This window comes from Salvelinus fontinalis, chromosome 2, assembly GCF_029448725.1.
Source record: "Salvelinus fontinalis isolate EN_2023a chromosome 2, ASM2944872v1, whole genome shotgun sequence".
NCBI lineage: Eukaryota > Metazoa > Chordata > Actinopteri > Salmoniformes > Salmonidae > Salvelinus > Salvelinus fontinalis.
Genome location: NC_074666.1, coordinates 44,486,318 through 44,507,148, shown reverse-complemented (window position 1 = coordinate 44,507,148; position 20,831 = coordinate 44,486,318). Strand labels below are relative to the sequence as shown.

The following is a 20,831-nucleotide window of genomic DNA, read 5'->3' as shown; positions in this document are numbered from 1 at the left end:
GCCGTGTGGTGCCAGGACAACAACCTCTCCCTCAACGTGATTAAGACAAAGGAGATGATTGTGTACTACAGGAAAAGGAGGACCGAGCACACCCCCCATTCTCATCGATGGGGCTGTAGTGGAGCAGATTGAGAGCCTCAAGTTCCTTGGTGTCTACATCACCATCAAACTAACACGGTCCAAGCACACCGAGACAGTCGTGAAGAAGGCACGGCAAAACCTTTTCCCCTTCAGGAGACTGAAAAGATTTGGCATGGGTCCTCATATCTCTAAAAGGTTCTACAACTGCACAATCGAGAGCATCCTGACTGGTTCCATCACTGCCTGGTATGGCAACTGTTCGGCCTCCGACCGCTTTGCACTACAGAGGGTAGTACGTACGGCCCAGTACATCACTGGGGCTAAGCTTCCTGCCATCCAGGACCTCCATGCGGTGTAAGAGGAATGCCCGAAAAATTGTCAAAGACTCCAGCCACCCTAGTTATAGACTGTTCTCTCTGCTACTGCACGGCAAGCAGTACCGGAGCACCAAGTCTAGGTCCAAAAGGCTTCTTAACAGCTTCTACCCCTAAGCCATAAGACTCCTGAACAGCTAATGAGAGGCTACCCAGACCCCTCTTTTACACTGCTGCTACTCTCTGTTTATTATCTATGCATAGTCACTTTAACTCTACCTACATGTACATAATACCTCAATTACCTCAACTAACCGGTGCCCCCGCACATTGACTCTGTTCCGGTACCCGTATATAGCCTCGCTATTGTTATTTTACTGCTGCTGTTTAATTATTTGTTACTTTTATTTAAAAAATATATATTATTTATTTTTTACTTAACACTTATTTTTCTCAAAACTTCTTACAGCATTCTCGGTTAAGGGCTTGTAAGTAAGTATTTCTAAAGTTGTTGTATTTGGTGCATGTCACAAATTTGATTTGATTTGACTGAAAATCTAAGAATTTAATAATCATGTCTCTCTCACTTACCAATACAGTCATGGGTGGTAACTATAATTCAATCAAAAAGGCAAGACACACTGGGACATTTTATTGGAGGTGTGGCCTTAGTTGGGGTGTTACACAAAATGTTCACGCTGATACAACTCAAATCTGGACCCCCCTATAGTGTCACAGTGACTCGATTGGTTTGAGTAATGACTACAAAATCACTTTGTGAGTGTACACTCAGATATTTTAAGTGCAACGGGTTTCCCCAAAGGTTTTTAGTAATGACAGCACATTGGGGTTTACAGTGTTGCACCATTCTACTATAGTGAACAGCTACCACTAAATGGCAGTCATTAGGCTTTATAGGCAATTGAGTTATCTGGTTTCTTCAAGATAAAATCACTACGTTTTAGAGGCATTGCCAAGCAGCTGCTTTGGATATTGAGTGCGGAATGTTTTCCAATCCCCTTGGCCTTTTTTGAGGCACGGCCAAGCAGATATAAATGCGTGGGATATAGTCTGCCACAAAGCCACTGTTTTCTACCATCATTGAAAAAAGCTCTGTCTAAGGCAGCTTTCACTGGCCCTTCCCATAGGGCGGCGCACAATTGGCCCAGCGTCGTCCGGGTTAGGGGAGGGTTTGGCCAGGGTAGGCCGTTATTGTGGATAAGAATTTGTTCTTAACTGCCTTGCCTAGTTAAATAAAGGTTAATAAAATAAAACATTCTAATGGCAAGCTAATGGTGCTGAAGGAGTGGAACACATATTCTGATTCCATTGGAGAATAAAATAGGTATTAGGTTAGGTAAAAAGTATTAGGTGTTTGGTATTAGGACATGCAACAATGGAAGTTGTGTTAGAGTCACTTGGAATTGGTGTCAGAGACACTTGGAGATGGATGTGTGACTGTCCTAATATGGACACTATATACATTGATTATTGACGTCATATCCGTCCTGATGTCAGCCTCTGACGAAAACCATGAAGAAGTTTACTTGAAGAAATAAGCAGAAGGTGTCACAACTGGGTGAGGTTATCACCAGCTGTAATAATTGCATAAAATATCTGTCACAGTATGCAATCATAATAACAGCTTGGATCATATGGTGGATGTGTCACATAAAGTGTTACTGATTCCAGATAAGCTTGGTAGATCAGACACACACTCCAAACTATCAACAAGTCATGGGAGCGTTTAAAACCTTCTATTACGGACATTGAAAATAGTTTTAGACAATGGTTATGACTGTACTTCACACAGACTTTTATCGTGTCCTGTTTTTCACTGCAGGTGATAACTGTAAAAACAGATAATATTATGCAGCAGATGCACACAGAGGAAAGTGGAGCACCAGGCGTTTAGTTTCAAAGGCATCCAATTTTACACACGGGATAATGGCATAGAAGTTACTTCAAGTAATATGTGAATCTCATTTTGAGAATGAATGGGGCATTCTTATATCCTCCCAGCATAGTTCAAAATCATTAGAGGGACTTTTTAAACTAGGTCAGGATTCTCAGTATTTACCACAGTATAATTGTTACATGGTAATCCTATTAAATGCCCAGCGCAGTCAAAAATGTGATTTTCCTGTGTTTTATATATAAATTATTCATAAAATACAAGGTTGGACTAATACTGTAAAATTGTGAAAATTATGATAATGCCCTTTTAGTGTAAGAGCTGTTTGAAAAGACCGCCTGAAATGTCAGCATATTTTGGTGGGATGGAGTTTTGGCCTGCTTGGTGACATCACCAAGCGGTAAATTAGTAAATAGACCAATAAGAAAGAAAGTTCCAAATCACTCAGCCAATAACATCTAGCTTTCAATTTTTCCCTCCCCACTCAGACCTCTCCCAGATAGTCCTATCTAAATTCTGGCTTGAGAAATTGCTCTTTGCTAAGAAGCTATTTTCGTTTCGTTTTGACAATTTTGATTGAAAACAATTACAGTAAGGTACTTAATTGTTACCCTGAAATTATTTGAAATTGAGATAAAAACGGCTGCATTGGACACTCATTGGAGACACTAATGTGTAAGATGTGTTTTTTGTTTGGTTTTGGTAAGTGGTTATGATTATACCTCCAATAAAAACCAGAACATGAGATTAAGGTGGAATATTGTCAATTATGAAGGATTTTCAGACAAACCAGGAATCAAGCCTAAATTCCCTGGTTTTACAGATATCCTGGTTGGAGGATTACGGATTTCTTGCTTATTCCCTCCTGATTCCGAGAATCCTTCAACAGGGATTTCGGGAAAACCTGGGAATTTATTGAAAGTTCACAGAATTTTGCAACCCTACTAATTATCTTATCATATTTTTAACCTAATGACAAGACAGTAATGTTGATGTCAGTGTATTAGATTTTTTTCCCTTCTCAGAGTGTTGCCAGTATTCATCGTTCTCTGTCCAATGGATAATCCCACATGATCAAATACTACAGTTTAATATAGAATACTACAGTAATGTCCTCAAAACCACTACAGTCCACAAAAACACTACCGTTTTTGAACTATAGTAACGCTGCAGTATCAATTTGCATATACCCTTCCCATTCCCCTACCCAATATCACAATTTGTGCCACCCATAAGTGAGAAACCTACATGCCAAGTATAGACCATATATTGTGTTCCCTACAGATTATAGAAGAGAGCAGAACTGCTGAACCGATCCATTCAGACCCCAGTCCTACCTACAGTACCTATCCTGAGCAAGGCAGTTAACCCACTGTTCCCCAGGCTCCGATGACGTAGATTCACAGGGGTTGGGTTAAATGTGGAAGACAAATTTCAGTTGAATGCATTCAACTGACTAGGTGTCCCCCTTTCTCTTACAGGTTATGGAGAATTTGCTCTTTTAGTGTTTCCTCAAGGAGAACACTTCTATGTCGAAGATAATAAAACAAAACACTATAGTAAATACTCCAGTATACTAAAGTCAGCAAAAACAGTACTATATATATATTTTTTTTTACTAGAGTATTTATACTATAGCAAGTCCGCAAAAACACTACAGTGAATTGGAGCTCTGTTACCCGACCCGAGCCCGATGGGCCCTGACATTATACATTGGGTTAGGGCCGGAATTGGCCTGTTTTTTCATCAATAATTAGAGTAAGGTTAGGGCTCGGCATCACTAAATTGATAATTAACATTTTGAAGCTGAGCCCATATCATGGTGTCAGAAGTGCTTCAGCCTCAACGTGGTCAAAATCCACAGGAGAGATTATTTGACCAAAATAATGAACTGAATGCTGATTGGCTGACAGCCGTGGTATACCACAGGTATGACAAAACCTTTATTTTTACTGCTTTAATTATATTGGTAACCAGTTTATACTAGCAATAAGGTACCTCTGAGGTTTGTCGTATTATATGGCCAATATACCACAGCCAAAGGCTGTATCCAGGCACTCCACATTGCGCGTAAGACCAGCCGTTAGCCGTGGTATATTGGCCATATACCACACCTCCTCATGCCTTATTGCTTAAGTATACTATAGTATTCTTTCATGAGGGAGACTGCAGAGAAAGCCAGCAGAGAGGACCCAGTGTATTACATCCTCCAACAGCATGATTTTCAGAATATAATTTTATGCAGCACTGCAACTTCAATTCATCAGAAATGAATATGTCTCTCTGCTTATGTATCCTGTGGGCACTCACCAATTGCACATGAATTGTCGAGTGCCATTTTGTAAAGTGTCAAATGCTTCAATGTCAAAGGAAAAGGGACGAATCAAATTCTCTGCCATATGTGGCGAATGAGGAAGTCTGCAAACAAATTACAACAGTTGGCTTCTAGAAAAAATAGTGTTTTCACTGAGGCTTTGGATCACTTTGGCTCTGCCTAATTCAATGGTCATTAAGGACAATGAGCTTACAGTAATGCCTATTAACAAATACACGCGTACATAGATGCAGGCACACAAACATGCACACACATGCAGTGTTAGTAATTACCAATCATGTCTAAGTGTTTGACAAATGTGTCAAAAGCCTTTGCAACATGATTGCAGACAGTTTTCTATGATTCTTGCAAGCAACCGTATAAACGTGGACAATATTGTGTTACAAATATTGTTCGCCGAGGAGAACAAGGCGATATGAAACATTTGTGTCATCTCTGACTACATTACCTTTAGCAAAGAGTATTGATATTTATTCACAATAAATGGAGATACAGGAAAGTGATAATGAAGAAAGCAACCAAGGGGGACTACATGGAAGCAAAGGCACCTTGCTTGCCAACCTCATTTGTCTTTTCCATCCATAAGTTTCCAGTACAGAGAGATCAGAGTCGATGCTCTTGAACATACCCCCAGATTCATTGCCTAGAGACCACATGCCCTGTTTCTAATGCTGGTTTGTCATTGGCTAATGGTTATTGGTTGATTTGCAATGAGGAGAAAATGGAAATGTGTGAAAAGGTTTGTTTTCTTGACTTTTTAACCTTACACATACCTTTCATCAAACCAATTTAAGTATTGATCAAAAGGCCTAAAACTGACGTATATGTTTTGCACTTCAACTGTTTTGCAGCCTTTCCTTTCATGATTGACCTTCTTTCATGGACTCCTGACATCAATCTTGTCCAGAAATGGATCCCCTCTTAGACTATGAGCGTCTTCGATAGTGAATGAAAGGCAGCATAGAGGGGAGAAAGTTTGTGTTTTGCGAGTCAGTCATACAGTCTTGTTACTAAACCAGTGTCCACCAGTGATCAGAGTGATGAGCTAGTTTCCCCAAGTGATCAGGTGGATCAGGGGACGGAGTCTCTCAAGGAGAGTTTTGAGGTATCCCTTGTTTGTGAAGTTTCTCATGTTCAGAGGAGTGTTGATGGCAAACCAGATAGGGAGGATGATTTTTGTGGGGACTTGGAGGAAACATTATTTGCCTAGACAGTGGTTCCCAGAAAATAGTTCTCCCCAGTCAGGAAGGTGAGTCTTGTGTGTCTCTAACTGAGACCTGTGCAGAGAAATGTGATGTAGTGTCGCCTCGGCAGATTGAGGATGAGGTTGATTCAAGTGTCACTGAGCAACTAGGTGGTCTTAGTGGTATGATAATGGATTTGATTCCCCCAAGTGATCTGTTAGACTCAGAGATTGTCAGTGATTCTTTTGTTCCTTTAGCTGACACGTTCTTAGCCTAAGTAGAGGAGGTTGTGGTCAGCAGGCTGACCATGAGGTTGTTTGGGTGTCAGGTGTTGATTTGGCTGACACACTTCTCACCGCGCTATGGGAGGGAGGAGATTCTTCCCAGTCGTGTTGTGAGGATCCGTTGGAAGATCCGGTCTGGGTTTTGCAGGGTGACATGGCTGTGTCTTGTGATGAGAATCAGGAGCTTGAAGAAGTAAGGTTGGTGGAGAAGCCAGATCCTCCGGTGTTGTCACTTCCTGTCATTGAGGAGCAGTTGACAGTTCCTGCAGCATGTAGACCTAGTGTGTTTAGTGTTAAGGTGGAGGAAAGTGAGGAGGATATGGCTAGAGGTTCCCCTCCAGTGAGTGTGCAGGGCTGGAGCAAAGAGGCATTGGGCAACATGGATGGTGTTCCTAGTGAATGTTGTGGTCGATGTTCGAGTGTCCCTGCTGATGGTTGCTTCAAGTCTCTCATTGTTGTCTACGTATCAGATGGAGCTTGGCGCTTGTGACCATAGGTCGAGTGAATGGAGTTGGTCTCTCAGTTCAGAACCAAAGGGATTACAGGTTGTCCTATGGTTTGTTCAAGTCAGATACTTTTGGCAGGAAGAAATTACCTGAATGCAGAGCAGTGCATTTGATGGTTTTTATTTTGACTGGCTTCTTGTTTTGAGAATGGCTTTATCTCAGAGTTGAGTGTTTCTGTAGTCAGGTTGTGTAACTGCAGCTCTAGTGTTTATAGTGTACATATTGTGTCTTGGCAGTTAAATAAGTTTAATAGAAAATAAATAGGAGGGAAAAAAGTATTCAAGTTTTGACAATTCAGGAAAATAGAAATGGGTGACAGTAGCTAGGTTTAGAAATGGGTGACAGTAGCTAGGTTTAGAAATGGGTGACAGTAGCTAGGTTTAGAAATGGGTGACAGTAGCTAGGTTTAGAAATGGGTGACAGTAGCTAGGTTTAGAAATGGGTGACAGTAGCTAGGTTTAGAAATGGGTGACAGTAGCTAGGTTTCAATACAATAGGCAACAGATTTTCATGCAGATATTCTAAACTCCACGTAAAAACAATATGTACATTTTTTCACCAGAGATGTGTTACCATCAAATTGACTTGTTACAGATAAAAGGCTGTGTGATGATGTAGTGCACATAAAAATAACGTTTGCTTCCCAGAGTCAAAGTGTGACAACCACACAACAAACACATCATCGCGTGACTCCAAATTTACTTTGATACGATGGTTATTATATCAATATATGGCATAAAGGTGTTCCCACCACGATTTCTCGCATAATTCATTTTAGTTCTTAGTTTTGTCGACATTTTGGAATGTTTCCAGACAAATGTGCAGTTTCCATCAGGCCTGTCGTGACATTTTTATATCACATAAACCTGGTTTATGTGACTTTTTATATTTTGGGATGTGTTGGGGAATAGGTTAGGTAGTTTAGACAGCACACTACAGCTCACTACCACTTCCACACTCCAGGGGACAGCATCAACCTTGTCCAGATGCTGAGCCTGGTTGATAAGCACATCGGGTGCTGCCAATTAGTGTGATCGTCAGTCAGGGTTTCAGGTTTCAAGCCATGGGGCTGCTGCTGCTGTTTGGTGGCAACGACGCCTTTAGTTTGTTTTTGAGTCTTTATTCCGGGCATGCCTTTGGTATTTTTTCCTTTTGTACATATTTATCTTTTTTTACCATCTGAACAAATGTGACCCGTATCAGGAAACTAGGCGTATGTCGCGTGTCACTACTTCACAGAAGCACCATTTGAACGTAAACTTTTTTTTAAATCAAAATGCATTTCTGGGCAGAAATGCCCTCTGGAACATGTGAACTTTTATGTGCCTTAATAACAAACTTGTATGCCATCTGTAAATACGAATACAATTAATAAATGACGTGCCTAGTTGGTTTAGCCATGGAAAAAGAGGCAACCTTCCCGCTAGTCATGATTGGCTGAGATAATGAGTGGGCTGGACATGCCGAGAAATGAGTTTGGATTGGTCTGCCATGTAGCTCGCTTCTGTCTATAATATGAGCAGGTCAGTATGTGTAGGTAATCCTTTCTAACGCAGCTTTTTTGAAAGATATCACATAGTAGACCTGCATAAGTGTTGCTCTCCACTTTCTGGAGGACAGAGTTTTGAAATCAGTGGAATTAGAGTATGATAGCTATGGAGATGGAGAAAATTCTGCTGTTTAATTGCAAATATGCAGACGGAGTCGTAAAGAGAACACACAAAAGGTTCCGGATTACATCTTCTAACTAAGGGCAACCATGGCATCCATGACAGAGCGGGAGAAGCGTCCATCCATGTATACGGTTAAGATAGTCTAGCTAGCTACATTTTCCGATATTACACGTTTCTAATTTAGTCAGAAAGTCGTTTTCATTTCAAGTTAAAGTGTACTGTTAGCTAGCTAGCTAACGTTAGCTGGCTGGCTAGCTATCTGACGTTACCTGTATGATGTGTGTAGTAATATTATTCATATCTCAGAACATTTGCATTGCTAGTTATAGCCTAATGTTAGCTAGCAGATTCATGCAGGGTAGTAACGTTATGAGTTGGGATTATGGGTCATTGTTTAGTTAGTAACATGTCAAAACAAAAGACTCCACTATGCAAGTAACTATTTCAATATGGAATGGGTGTAGAAAAAGAAAAGCTCTCCAGTAGGTACCAAAAACATTCAAGGGCCATTTTCTCAAAAGTGAGGTTACAAGTTGATCGACTTTCAAAGCAGAATGGCTTTCCCATTGTTCCTCAACTGTAGTGTATGATATACCATACACTACAGAGTCTCTTTAATCCAATGTAAAAAATGACATTTATATTGTTACTACATAAGACCAAATCGAGCCAGTCGGTCACAAATAATAATCCACTTGGACTGGAAAGAGGTCAAGAGAGACAGAAGGTAAGGTTGCTGTCTCTCTGGGCACATATACAGTACATTCAACACCTAGGTGCTTACACTGATTTCTCACATAGATGCATATCAAAAATCAGGTTACAGACCAGTTAAGTAGGCCTAAGACCCAAAGACATAACGAGTACAGCACAATCAGTAGGCTAGTTATCGGTTTCGTAACATAGGTTAGGCTTGGACTGAACCTATAGGACAGTAGATCTCCAGGAAGAGGTTTGGGCAGCCCTTCTTTATGCCCTTAAAAAACAGATCTTCTGTAAAAGCATGAAGCAAATTGGGCCATGCTCATCCAAGACAGTACCAATAATTACATCAGGTAAAAGCCTTTTGCCAGTGGTAGACAGGACATTGGCCAATATCTTAACCCAAACCTTACAAGAAAACCTATGCTCATCCCTGCATGTTCACTTTACATTGTATACAATCCATTGCTGTTTGTAGAACTTTCCCATCCCACTGGGTAAGCAAACCTTTAGCATTCTGACTTTTCTCCCCACTGATTACGTGATCACTCCACTGACAGACAGCAATCAGTAATAATGTAAGATTGTTCCCATTGAAAGACATATCACAGCAAATGGAATGCCATACGTTTTCCCCTGTATAATAGTCTGATTGCCACTCATCATGAGAGCTGCCAAGAGCCAAAAACGTCAGTCCACAATGCCATAGAGCTGTCAATCATCCACTGACACTGCCAAATTAGAGGGCACAGACCTTCAAGCCTCCAACAGGAACTTTCCTAACTGGCAATTTTGTCTCCCCCAAGAAACAAATTATAACACAATTTAGAAATAAAAGTGGATCGTTGAAGGAAAGTAGACAACTTGATTGACGGCCGCTGTCACTTCTGTGTTGTCTGTGCTGTGTCGTGTAAAAATAGCAATCTTACAACAACATTGAATGGGAGAGTGGATAAGGCAGCAAAAAGAATATCAAGCTGTTGATCAGATTGTGACAGTGCAGCAGGCATGGTGTAGGCCGCACAATGCAGCACTCATTTGCAAACTGCAAAGTCTTTAGTATTTACCATCGTTTTAAATTAGGAATGTCCAATATGAAGTTTCTGACAGTTGGACGAATGGACACTCGTAACCTCCTCCATATAACATGTGCCCCCTTTAATGGCCCACATTGATCCATTTGGCCCGGCAGTGCATTGTCCTCTACATGCACTGTTTTCCTCATGCATACATCTTCTAATCCTTTTAGAGAGGCTGGCAGCCAAAGATGAAGGGGCAGCGTTGAATAATTCACGGTTGTCCCCGATAAAAAAGAAGTGGAGACACAGGCTTGTAGTGCACTGAATCAATATTAAACTTGAATTGATCACATGCAAATAAGGGAATGACTGAGGGCAACTACATATACGGTATTAAGGGAATGGCTGATGCCCCCCCCCCCCCCCCCCCACTGGGATGTGGACTGTAAAATGTCAACAGCAGTATTGAAAATATAATTTAGCTAATATTGTTCTCAGTGATGGCTGCTCTCCTGTCCTGTCACTTGTCATCCTCCACACTGTGAGGTGAGGTGCCTTTCTGCTTCAGTAGCTGCTTCAGTTACATTTCCTCATGTTCTTGGCTGACACCACTGAATGTGATACTCAATATTCACACCAGATAGAATAATCCCCATTCGATGCCTTGGAGGTTCTCTCATTGATTGTTTGATATTTAGTCATGCTTGTTTAGCTCAGTTATGTATAATTTGGTTTATTGGACTTATTTTCAAATGTGTAGTCAAAATATAGCCCAGTCACTTAGCAGTCACTTTACTGCAATTCTTACAGACATAAATGCTTTTTGGGAGTGGTCCATAATCAGAAGCGACAGAGATGGAGGCAAACTGGGAAAAGAGTGGAGAAATGTCACTCTAGAACGCATTTAAGTTCCTACACACGTCTGAGAATTTCTTTCCGAGGCAGCCAAACATCCCTCATCTTCTTCCTTTCTTTCTTTCATTACAGCTCGCACATAAATGCCAAGTAAGATAACCCGCCATATCTCTGCATTTCCCTGACATTAACAGACAGTCTCAGCTAAAGACATTGCTTATTGGTTTTCACAGAAGTGATTTGTGATGCTTTTGTTGGTGCTGCGTGTCCGTCTATGGCTCCTGTAATGACAACTAAATTAATATTGGTTTCCTTTCTCTGTTATTGCCCAATTCAATAGAGTAGAGTTGGTAGATCAACATTGCCACCATAATGTATGCATTGCATTGAAATGGAGTATGGTTTTAATTACACTCAATTCCAATCACGCAGAATGACACCATCTGGTTTGTTGGTGCTGCTTTATTCATACAGGGCTTTCATTAAACAGTTACCCTTTAACTCTGGGTTGTAATGAGACAAAAGTTAGCAGGAAAATGATGATATTCAATTTAAATATTGGAAAATCTGGGCATTTGTTTTAGGGTGGTTGTAAATTAATAAGGATTGGCCCTTTTTTTTCAATTTTTGCCTAAAAAGACATCCAAATCTAACTGCCTGTAGCTCAGGCCCTGAAGCAAGGATATACATATTCTTGGTATCATTTGAAAGGAAAAGCTTTTAAGTTTATGGAAATATTGAGAATATAACACATTAGATCTGGTAAAAGACAATACAAACCAAAACAACTGTTTTTTTCTTTGTACCATCATATTTGAAATGCAAGAGAAAGGCCATAATGTATTATTCCAGCCCTGGTGAAATGTAGATTTTGGCCACTAGATGGCAGCAGTGTATGTGCAAAGTTTCAGACTGATCCAATGAACCATTGCATTTCTGTTCAAAACGTTGTATCGAGACTGCCCAATTGTGCCTAATTTGTTTATTAATAACTTTTCATGTTCAAAACTGTGCACAATAGCATGGTATTATTTCACTGTAATAGATACTGTAAATTGGACAGTGCAGTTAGATTAAAATAAATCAAAACTTCTTCAGGATCGGTGGGCCCCCTACGGGATGGTTGAGCTAACGTAGGCTAATGCGATTAGCATGAGGTTGTAAGTAACAAGAACATTTCCCAGGACATAGACAGATCTGATATTGGCAGAAAGCTTAAAATCTTGTTAATCTAACTGCACTGTCCAATTTACAGTAGCTATTACATAATCCAAGTCCTTTATACTGCAGCATTATATGTTTATGCATTGTTTAAAGGAATTAGGGCAAGCAAATTGGCTTGTCCCAGCAGTGATGAGTACACGGCAGATTGGCCAGTGTTACCTAGTGTTGATTTTTCAGTGTAACATTTCTAGTGTTGATTCTTGCGGTAAATTTACTCTGTAAATGTTAAATGAACACTCATTGGTGTAAAATAACCCCAGTGTTGGTATTACGTTGAGTGTGAGTGTGTCAGTCTTACTCTGTGGAGAGTAAAACATTCCCATCAAAACCACACACATCATTATCGTATTTCCCAGCATGCTCTACTGCAGGTATATTTTTTGGGGGGGATCATTCTTATTATATGTGTTTTTACAAGTACATTGTTTGATTGATTAATCTTATGCTACACATATAATAACATACATTTGTCTTAAGTAATCCAATCAGTTAGTTAGTTTTATTCCCACCATTACTGAAATTGTTATTCCAGTTTAAAGGGTTTTGGTAGTCTCCTTTATCAATGTTTATAACTCTGATATTCAATCTGAATGCAGGTTGTGGTTGAATGAAAACTCCCACTGTTGGATATCCTAACTCTTGCTGGATTCCAAAAGGAATTATACATCAATTTGCAAGCCAGCATAATGTGACTTGCAGGCCTGATGTGGCCTGTAAACAATGAGTTTCAAGCCACTGTATTAGGGTAAACCTAGGGCATAAAAGTAAGGTTTTATGAGATATGTAATGTATTGTCATAAAGAGCTGAATTTTAATGATAACATTTGCCTAGGAACTCACTTGGTGAAGGCCAAAGGACTGAAAATGAATTCAATATTGTTTATAATATTGTAACGTCCTTAACCCAACACTAAGCGACCTTGTCAAGAGATGCGGACCTCTTGGAGTAATGGTTAAAAATACTATATGAGCAGAACACCATTGGTGCAAACTATATACACTTCGTAGTGTTAAAAAAACCTTTGATGTGTTATTGCATAACACTAAAAGTGTTAATTCCCTAACACTGACAACGTGTAACAGTGTCAGCATTAAGCACCACACTGTCAATTTAAAGAGTTACTGAAACTGTTTTAACTGTACAGAAATGAAACAAACATATAATCATAATATTAGTCTAAAATACTAAAACCAACTTTATAAGAGGTTTTAAAAATAGGTTCTATTTGACTCAAAATTCTATTACGTAGAGTAAGGCACTGTTGGTAAAATTTCATGCATGTAGTCAATGAATGATTAATAAAATGATCCAATAGATCGCTAGGTAGGTCGTCATTGGAAATGAGAATTTATTCTTAACTGACTTGCCTAGTTATATAAAGGTTAAATAAAATAGGTAGTCTCATAAAAATTGCCATCAGGCAGTAAATCACAGTTAGTACATCATTTGGCAAGTGACTTCACTGACATTTTCGACCTCTCCCTGTCTGAGTCTGTAATGCCAACATGTTTCAAGCAGACCACCATAGTCCCTGTGCCCAAGAACACTAAGGTAACCTGCCTAAACGACTACCGACATGTACATATTACCTCAATTACCTCGACACCGATGCCCCCGCACATTGACTCTGTACCGGTACCCCCTGTATATAGCCCCGCTATTGTTATTTACTGCTGCTCTTTAATTAATTGTTATTTATATATATTTTTTGTTGTTGGTATTTCTTAAAACTGCATTTTTGGGTAAAGGCTTGGAAGTAAGCATTTCACTGTAAGGTCTCCACCCGTTGTATTATGACAAATAAAATTGGATTCGATTTGTTGCCTCCAGTCATCCTGGCGACGAACTGTTTCAGTTTCACTCACCCAATATGTTGGACAAAAACGGATGAAAAGGGAAGTGATTGGGAATCTCAACACAATCAATCCAACTATGTAGTATGTGGCTAAGGCTATTGCTTATCTATTCACTCTTTATGCAGGTCTACTTATTATGCCAGCTAGCTACAGTCTATGACTTGATAGCTCAATCATTAAGCTAGCTGGAACCTAAAATGACACAGAGCCATGTACTGTAGCTGCTGGAAGGATGTCATCGCCTGGAAGTGGGTGAGTGTCAGACTTCTTCTGCAAAACTTTTTCCCAGCTTCGGTGGCTACAGCTACTGGGATTGCAGTCATTTGGTTAGCTACCAAGAAATGTGACTCATTCACTAATAAAATAGCTACTCATCTACTCAAACTTGAACGACTGTTAGCATATCTCATAGTTGTCCAAATGTATTTGGCATCGATCAAATGAGCAGGCAGGCCAGCTATAAATCACATCACTTGTTAAAACGTTGGTTATTATGGGATTGGGGCAGGCTGCTGCAGGCGGGGCAGGGAACAATTCGTCATTGTATTCACAGTGCAATTTAGACTGGCAACTACACGCTGAAAAGTGTGAGGGTTTATCTACCGTCCTCTTTGCTAGATTTCAGCTAATATGGCTCAGGCTAATGTTGTTGTTGTTGTTGTGCATAGGCAACTGAGGGATAAATAGCCTACTTCTTGGTTGTTGGATTCAATTTAAAGTTCCCAAAAGTAAGACGTGGTATTTATATATTTGCAGAAAACCATTCAGGTTTCTTTTGTGACTATGGCTAGTGCTTTCTAAATAATTATCTAAACAAAGTTGCATTGTTCTGCTGCCTGTAAGCACAGTCCAGTAGTGCAACATCAATGTGAATGGCATAGGCTATATGGCATGGTCTTTTTGCATAACAGGTCTACTCTAGCTGTGATTGGTAATGGAGCACCAGGTCTGTGTAGAGTCCGACCTGGACAAGACGGACAAGTTTTATTTGCTTTTATTTACTGCAGTGTCTATTAATTGCCCAAACGCATGGCCACTTGCTCATTCATTACTATAGAATTTTCACAAACACCAACTACTTAATTTCCAAACAATCTATGAATAATGAAAACATGAGCATGTGCATATCTATGACCTCGTCACAAAATGTCATTACATTTGATGGTGCTAAATCTGTGTCAATTCCTCTTTAACACTGAAAAGTGTGGAACCATATACACACTGGTCCAGGGTAAATTTATAAAATGTTAATTACCTTAGATTTGAGCATCTGTGGCCTCCATTTAAGAACACCCTCAATTTTCTTAAAATGTGTCATTGGTGTAACCATCATTGATGTTACTACTCCTAGCCTACTGCTTAAAAATTATTGAAAGTCATCAAGCTGCCATATCAGTTGATTTAGAATAGAAAAATTCTGTTAATTTGATCAAAAATGACATGCCCAAATGCCACTGCAATTCAAGAACGACCCACCTCAAAGGTTTGCAGAGTTAGTATTGGTTGAGGCCCTGTCTTACCTTTTGCCGAGCGATGCTTCCATATGATGTTGGGTTCTGGTCGTCCAATGGCAAGACACATTAGAGTAATGTTGCTGCCCTCGTTCACTGTGATGTCCGTCGATATGTTTGTGATCTTTGCAGGTACTAAGGAAAGTGGAGAAAAAAAACATAGTACTTTCAATTATAATTTCATTCAATCATTCAATAATACATTTAGTAAGAATATAGGTACAGTACTTTTGTTAGAAAAATGTTGACCTCATCTCAACCATCACAATTCAAACCATCAAAACTATGTGGTAAGCTTACAACTCATTTATGGTCATTACCATGTAGAACATTGTACATTCTCACGAGACACTATATCATGTATAAATGTATAAATATATACTTTAGATAGGCATATGCCATTTGAATGTTGGATTTCAGTTTGCATTGACTGCTATGTGGGTGTAATAAAAGTCAAACTTGAACCTGGACTTATATGTTGCAATTGTCACATCCAGTGTAGCTAATAATGGTTATTATAATGGATAGGAAAGGCAGATAGGTAGGTAACCAGTGACTGGGGACCATGGGGTGAGTGGTTTGCTCTCCTACATCTCATTGACCTTTGGATCTCATGCTCTAATTATTATGCATTTCTAATGTTCACTTTTGGCTCATTTAGGGGACAGTTCCTAACCTACCTTTAAATGCCACAGAATATCTTTCTCCAATCCTTACAGATTTGGCTTGTCACCTAAACCCTCACAAACTTTTACAGATGCACAATTGAGAGCATCCTGTCGGGCTGTATCACCGCCTGGTATGGCAACTGGACCGCCCACAACCGCAGGGCTCTCCAGACACATCACCGGGGGCAAACTACCTGCCCTACAGCACCCGATGTCACAGGAAGGCCAAAAAGACCATCAACAACCACCCAAGCCACTGCCTGTTCACCCCGCTACCATCTAGAAGGCGAGGTCAGTACAGGTGTGCATCAAAGCTAGGACCGAGAGACTGAAAAACAGTTTCTAGCTCAAGGCCATCAGACTGTTAAACAGCCATCATTAGCACAGAGAGGCTGCTACCTACATACAGACTTGAAATCATTGGCCACTTTAATGAATGGAACACTAGTCACTTTAATAATGCAACTTTAATAATGTTTACATATCCTGCATTACTCATCTCATATGTACTGTATATACTGTATTCTATACTATCCATTGCATCTTCACCTATGCCACTCTGTAATTGCTCATTCATATATTTATATATTCTTATTCCATTCCTTTACTTAGACTTGTGTGTATTAGGTATTTGTTGAGGAATTGTTAGATATTACTTGTTAGATATTGCTGCACTGTTGGAACTAGAAGCATTTCGCTACACTCGCAATAACATCTGCTAACCATGTGTATGTGACCAATACTATTTTATTTTATTTTATTTTGATGAGACGTTCCGTTACAAATCAATGAAGAAAATACAAGTAAATTACTGAAAGTATACTGAGCAAAAATATAAATGCAACATGTAAAGTGCTGGTCCCATGTTTCATGAGCTGAAATAAAAGATAAACAAAAAGCTTATTTCTCTAAAATGTTGTGCACAAATTTGTTTACATCGCTGTTAGTGATAATTTCTCCTTTGCCAAGATAATCCATCCACCTGACAGGTGTTATATCAAGAAGCTGATTAAACAGCATGATCACTAAACAGGTGCACCTTGTGTTGGGGACAAAAAAAGGTCACTCTAAAATGTGCATTTATGGCACACAACACAATGCCACAGATGTCTCAAGTTTTGAGGGAGCGTTAAATTGGCATGCTGACTGCAGGAATGTCCACCAGAGCTGTTAATGTTAATGCCAGATAATGAATGTGCAGTTCTCTACCATAAGCTGCCTCCGACATTGTTTCAGAGAATTTGGCAGTACGTCTAACTGGCCTCACAACCGCAGACCAACTGTAACTACACCAGCCCAGGACCTCCTCATCTGGCTTCTTCATCTGCGGGATTGTCCAAGACCAGCCACCGGACAGCTGATAAAACTGTGGGTTTGCACAACTGAAGAATTTCTGAACAAACTGTCAGAAACCATCAGGGAAGCTCATCTGCGTGCTTGTTGTTCTCACCAGTGTCTTGACCTGACTGCAGTTCGGCGTCGTAACCATCTTCAGTGGGTAAATGCTCACCTTCGATTGCCACTCACGGATGAATCCTGATTTCAACTGTACCGCAGATGGCTGACAGCATGTATGGCGTCGTGTCGGTGAGAGGATTGCTGATGTCAACATTGTGAACAGAGTGCCACATGGTGGCGGTGGGATTATGGTATGGGCAGGCATAAACTACAGACAACTAGACAACTAGGTATCTGAGACCAACATATGTATATCTGTATTCCCAGTCATGTGAAATTCATAGATTAGGGCCTAATGAATGTATTTAAATTGACTGATTTCATTACATGAACTGTAACTCAGTAAAATATTTGAAATTGTTTCATGTTGCGTTTATATTTTAGTTCAGTGTAGTTCGTCTTTATGTATAGTCAATTTCACTTAAGAATTTGGTGCTGGAAATATCCGTTTTGTTGAACTCTTTACTTTTGCAAAGTAAGCATCTGAAGATGGTCAACACAACATGTAAAAATCAGAGCCTGATTTTAGTTACAGACACCTTAATCAGCCATCACTGGTTCTTATCACATCAATAATGCCATAAGTACATTACAAACCATCTCCAACCCTCTATCAACCTTAGCCGGTCAACAGTAGCAACAGCAGTCAAGTGCTTTCAAAACAGGTATAACACCTCAACCAAGGAATCTGACATTTTGTTGTAAAGCGAAGGGACACGCTAAACTACACTGCAACTCCCTCAGCGGGTCTTAACCTTTGGCAGTCTACTTTCCCTCAGTGTGACTTCAGAGCGAGGAGACCTGACCAGACTAACTGGCTGATGAAAAGCAGGGAGCAGAGTCTACACATCTCGGCCCTCCAATTCTCCCGCTGAGATGAATGGGCTGGAGAGTCTGTGAAGGAACAGTTGACCGTAGTCTAGAGGGTTGAGATCATTGTGTCAGCATTTTTCATGCTGCGGTTGGGAGCGGGTAGTAAGACAGACAACATTGGGCTGAAACTATATTTTGTCGTCCCGCAGATTATTTGGAAAAGGTCGTCTTTCTGCTTTGTGTGAGTTAGCCTAGGCCTACCTATTGTATTAAAAGCACAACTTTGTCGCATTATTCACACACTCTCAAGATTCGCTGCTTCGAGTTAAGTAGCCTACCTCTTCTCTCCTAGTTGGTCGTGAGAGATCAAGTGTGCCTAGTATACTGTATGTGTGGTCTCAATTAAATAGTGTAGGATGCCTATGCATGGGCAAAGATACTCAGTTATTGGAGAGGAAGGAAACGCCTCAGAGATTTTACCATGAGGCCATTGGTGACTTTAAAATAGTTAATAGCTGTGATAGGAGAAAACCGAGGATGCATCATCAATATGGTAGTTACTCCACAATACTAACCTAATTGACAGATGAAAAGAAGGACGCCTGTACAGAATAAAAATATTCCAAAACAAGGCACTAAAGTAATACTGCAAAAAATGTGGCAAATCAATTCACTTTTTGTCCTGAATACAAAGTGTTATGTTTGGGGAAAATCCAATACAACACATTACTGAGTACCACTGTTCATATTTCCAAGTATAGTGGTGACTGCATCATGTTATGGATATCTCTCTAATCGTTAAGGACTGGGGAGTTTTTCAGGATAATTTTTTTTATGGAATGGAGCTAAGCACAGCCAAAATCTTAGAGAAAAAACCTGGTTCAGTGTGCTTTCCACCAGACACTGGGAGATGAATTCACCTTTCAGCAGGACAATAACCTAAACCACAAGGCCAAATCTACACTAGAGTTGCTAACCAAGAGGTAGTGAATGTTCCCGAGTGGCCGAGTTACACTTTTGACTTAAATCTGCTTGAAAATCTATGACAAGACTCGAGTCTTGGTTGTCTAGCAATGATCAAAACCAATTTAACAGAGCTTGAAGTCTTGGGAAAATATTGTGCAATCCAGGTGTGCAAAGCTTTTAAAGACTTACCCAAAGGTGATTCTAATGTGTATTGGCTCTAGGGTGTGAATAGTTATGTAAATGAGATGTCAGTATTTCAATTTCAATACATTTGAAAATAATCTACAAATATGTTTTCACTTTTCCATTATTGGGTATTGTGTGTAGATGGGAGAGACACAAATTAAATGAATCCATTTTGAATGTAGGCTGTAACACAACAAAATGTGGATTAAGTCAAGGGGTATGAAAACCTTCTGAAGGCATTGTATTTGTCTCTGCCTGCAAATCATCCTCATAAAAGGTAGGCTATATCCTATATACAAAACGTAGCTCAAGAGAAAGTGCAAGTGTCCGCTTTCATCATTGTTGCTGCTTCAAGTTTAGTAGCCATACGTGTGAGATTAGGTGTGCGTTTGGTGTCAATTAAATAGAGTAGGCTTACTTGTCCCAAAATTGCTGTCACATACGCATAAAATAACATTACGGGACTGCGGTTGGGTTCGGGACCAGCTCTTTCAGTAGCGCCCAGCGGGTGTGGGCAGGTGCGGTATGAAAATCTGCAGGTGCGGGCAGGAGCCAATGACTAAATAAGTCCTGCTCAAACCTCTACCGAAGTCATCTAGCTTGATCATGGCGGATGCCAGAGATTAAAACATGCTCAGTTGCAGTGCCCTGATGGTAGTCAGAAATCAAGACCCCAGGAAATGCGTCACTCTGTTCATGTCAGCACAGCGAGGGTGGGAGCTGATAATCAAGGTCTGTGGATGTTGGAAGATCTCTTTTGGGTGTTTATTTCACAATGGAGCTTTTAAATTTTCTGTTCTTATATGAATGGCTCCAAATGGAAAAAGTTACATACAGTTGAAGTGGGAAGTTTACATACACTTAGGTTGGAGTCATTAAAACTCGTTTTTTAACCACTCCACAAATGTCTTGTTAAACAAACTATAGTTTTGGCAAGTCGGTTAGGACATCTACTTTGTGCATGACACAAGTAATTTTTCCAACAATTGTTTACAGATTATTTCACTTATAATTCACTGTATCACAATTCCAGTGGATCAGAAGTTTACATACACTAAGTTGACTGTGCCTTTAAACAGCTTGGAAAATTCCAGAAAATTATGTCATGGCTTTAGAAGCTTCTGTTAGGCTACTTGACATAATTTGAGTCAATTGGAGGTGTACCTGTGGATGTATTTCAAGGCCTACCTTCAAACTCAGTGCCTCTTTGCTTGACATCATGGGGAAATCAAAAGAAATCAGCCAAGACCTCCACAAGTCTGGTTCATCCTTGGGAGCAA

At 40.0% G+C, this 20,831-nt stretch overlaps 1 protein-coding gene across 1 annotated transcript in view; it reads right to left on the bottom strand.

Moving 5' to 3' along the window:
- LOC129819479 (opioid-binding protein/cell adhesion molecule homolog) overlaps window positions 1-20,831 on the bottom strand; it is a 402,819-nt gene that overhangs the window by 69,526 nt on the left and 312,462 nt on the right. Inside the window, exon 4 of the mRNA XM_055875784.1 lies at window positions 15,470-15,595. Coding sequence (XP_055731759.1) covers window positions 15,470-15,595 — 126 coding nt within the window. The remainder of the gene's footprint in view (window positions 1-15,469; window positions 15,596-20,831) is intronic.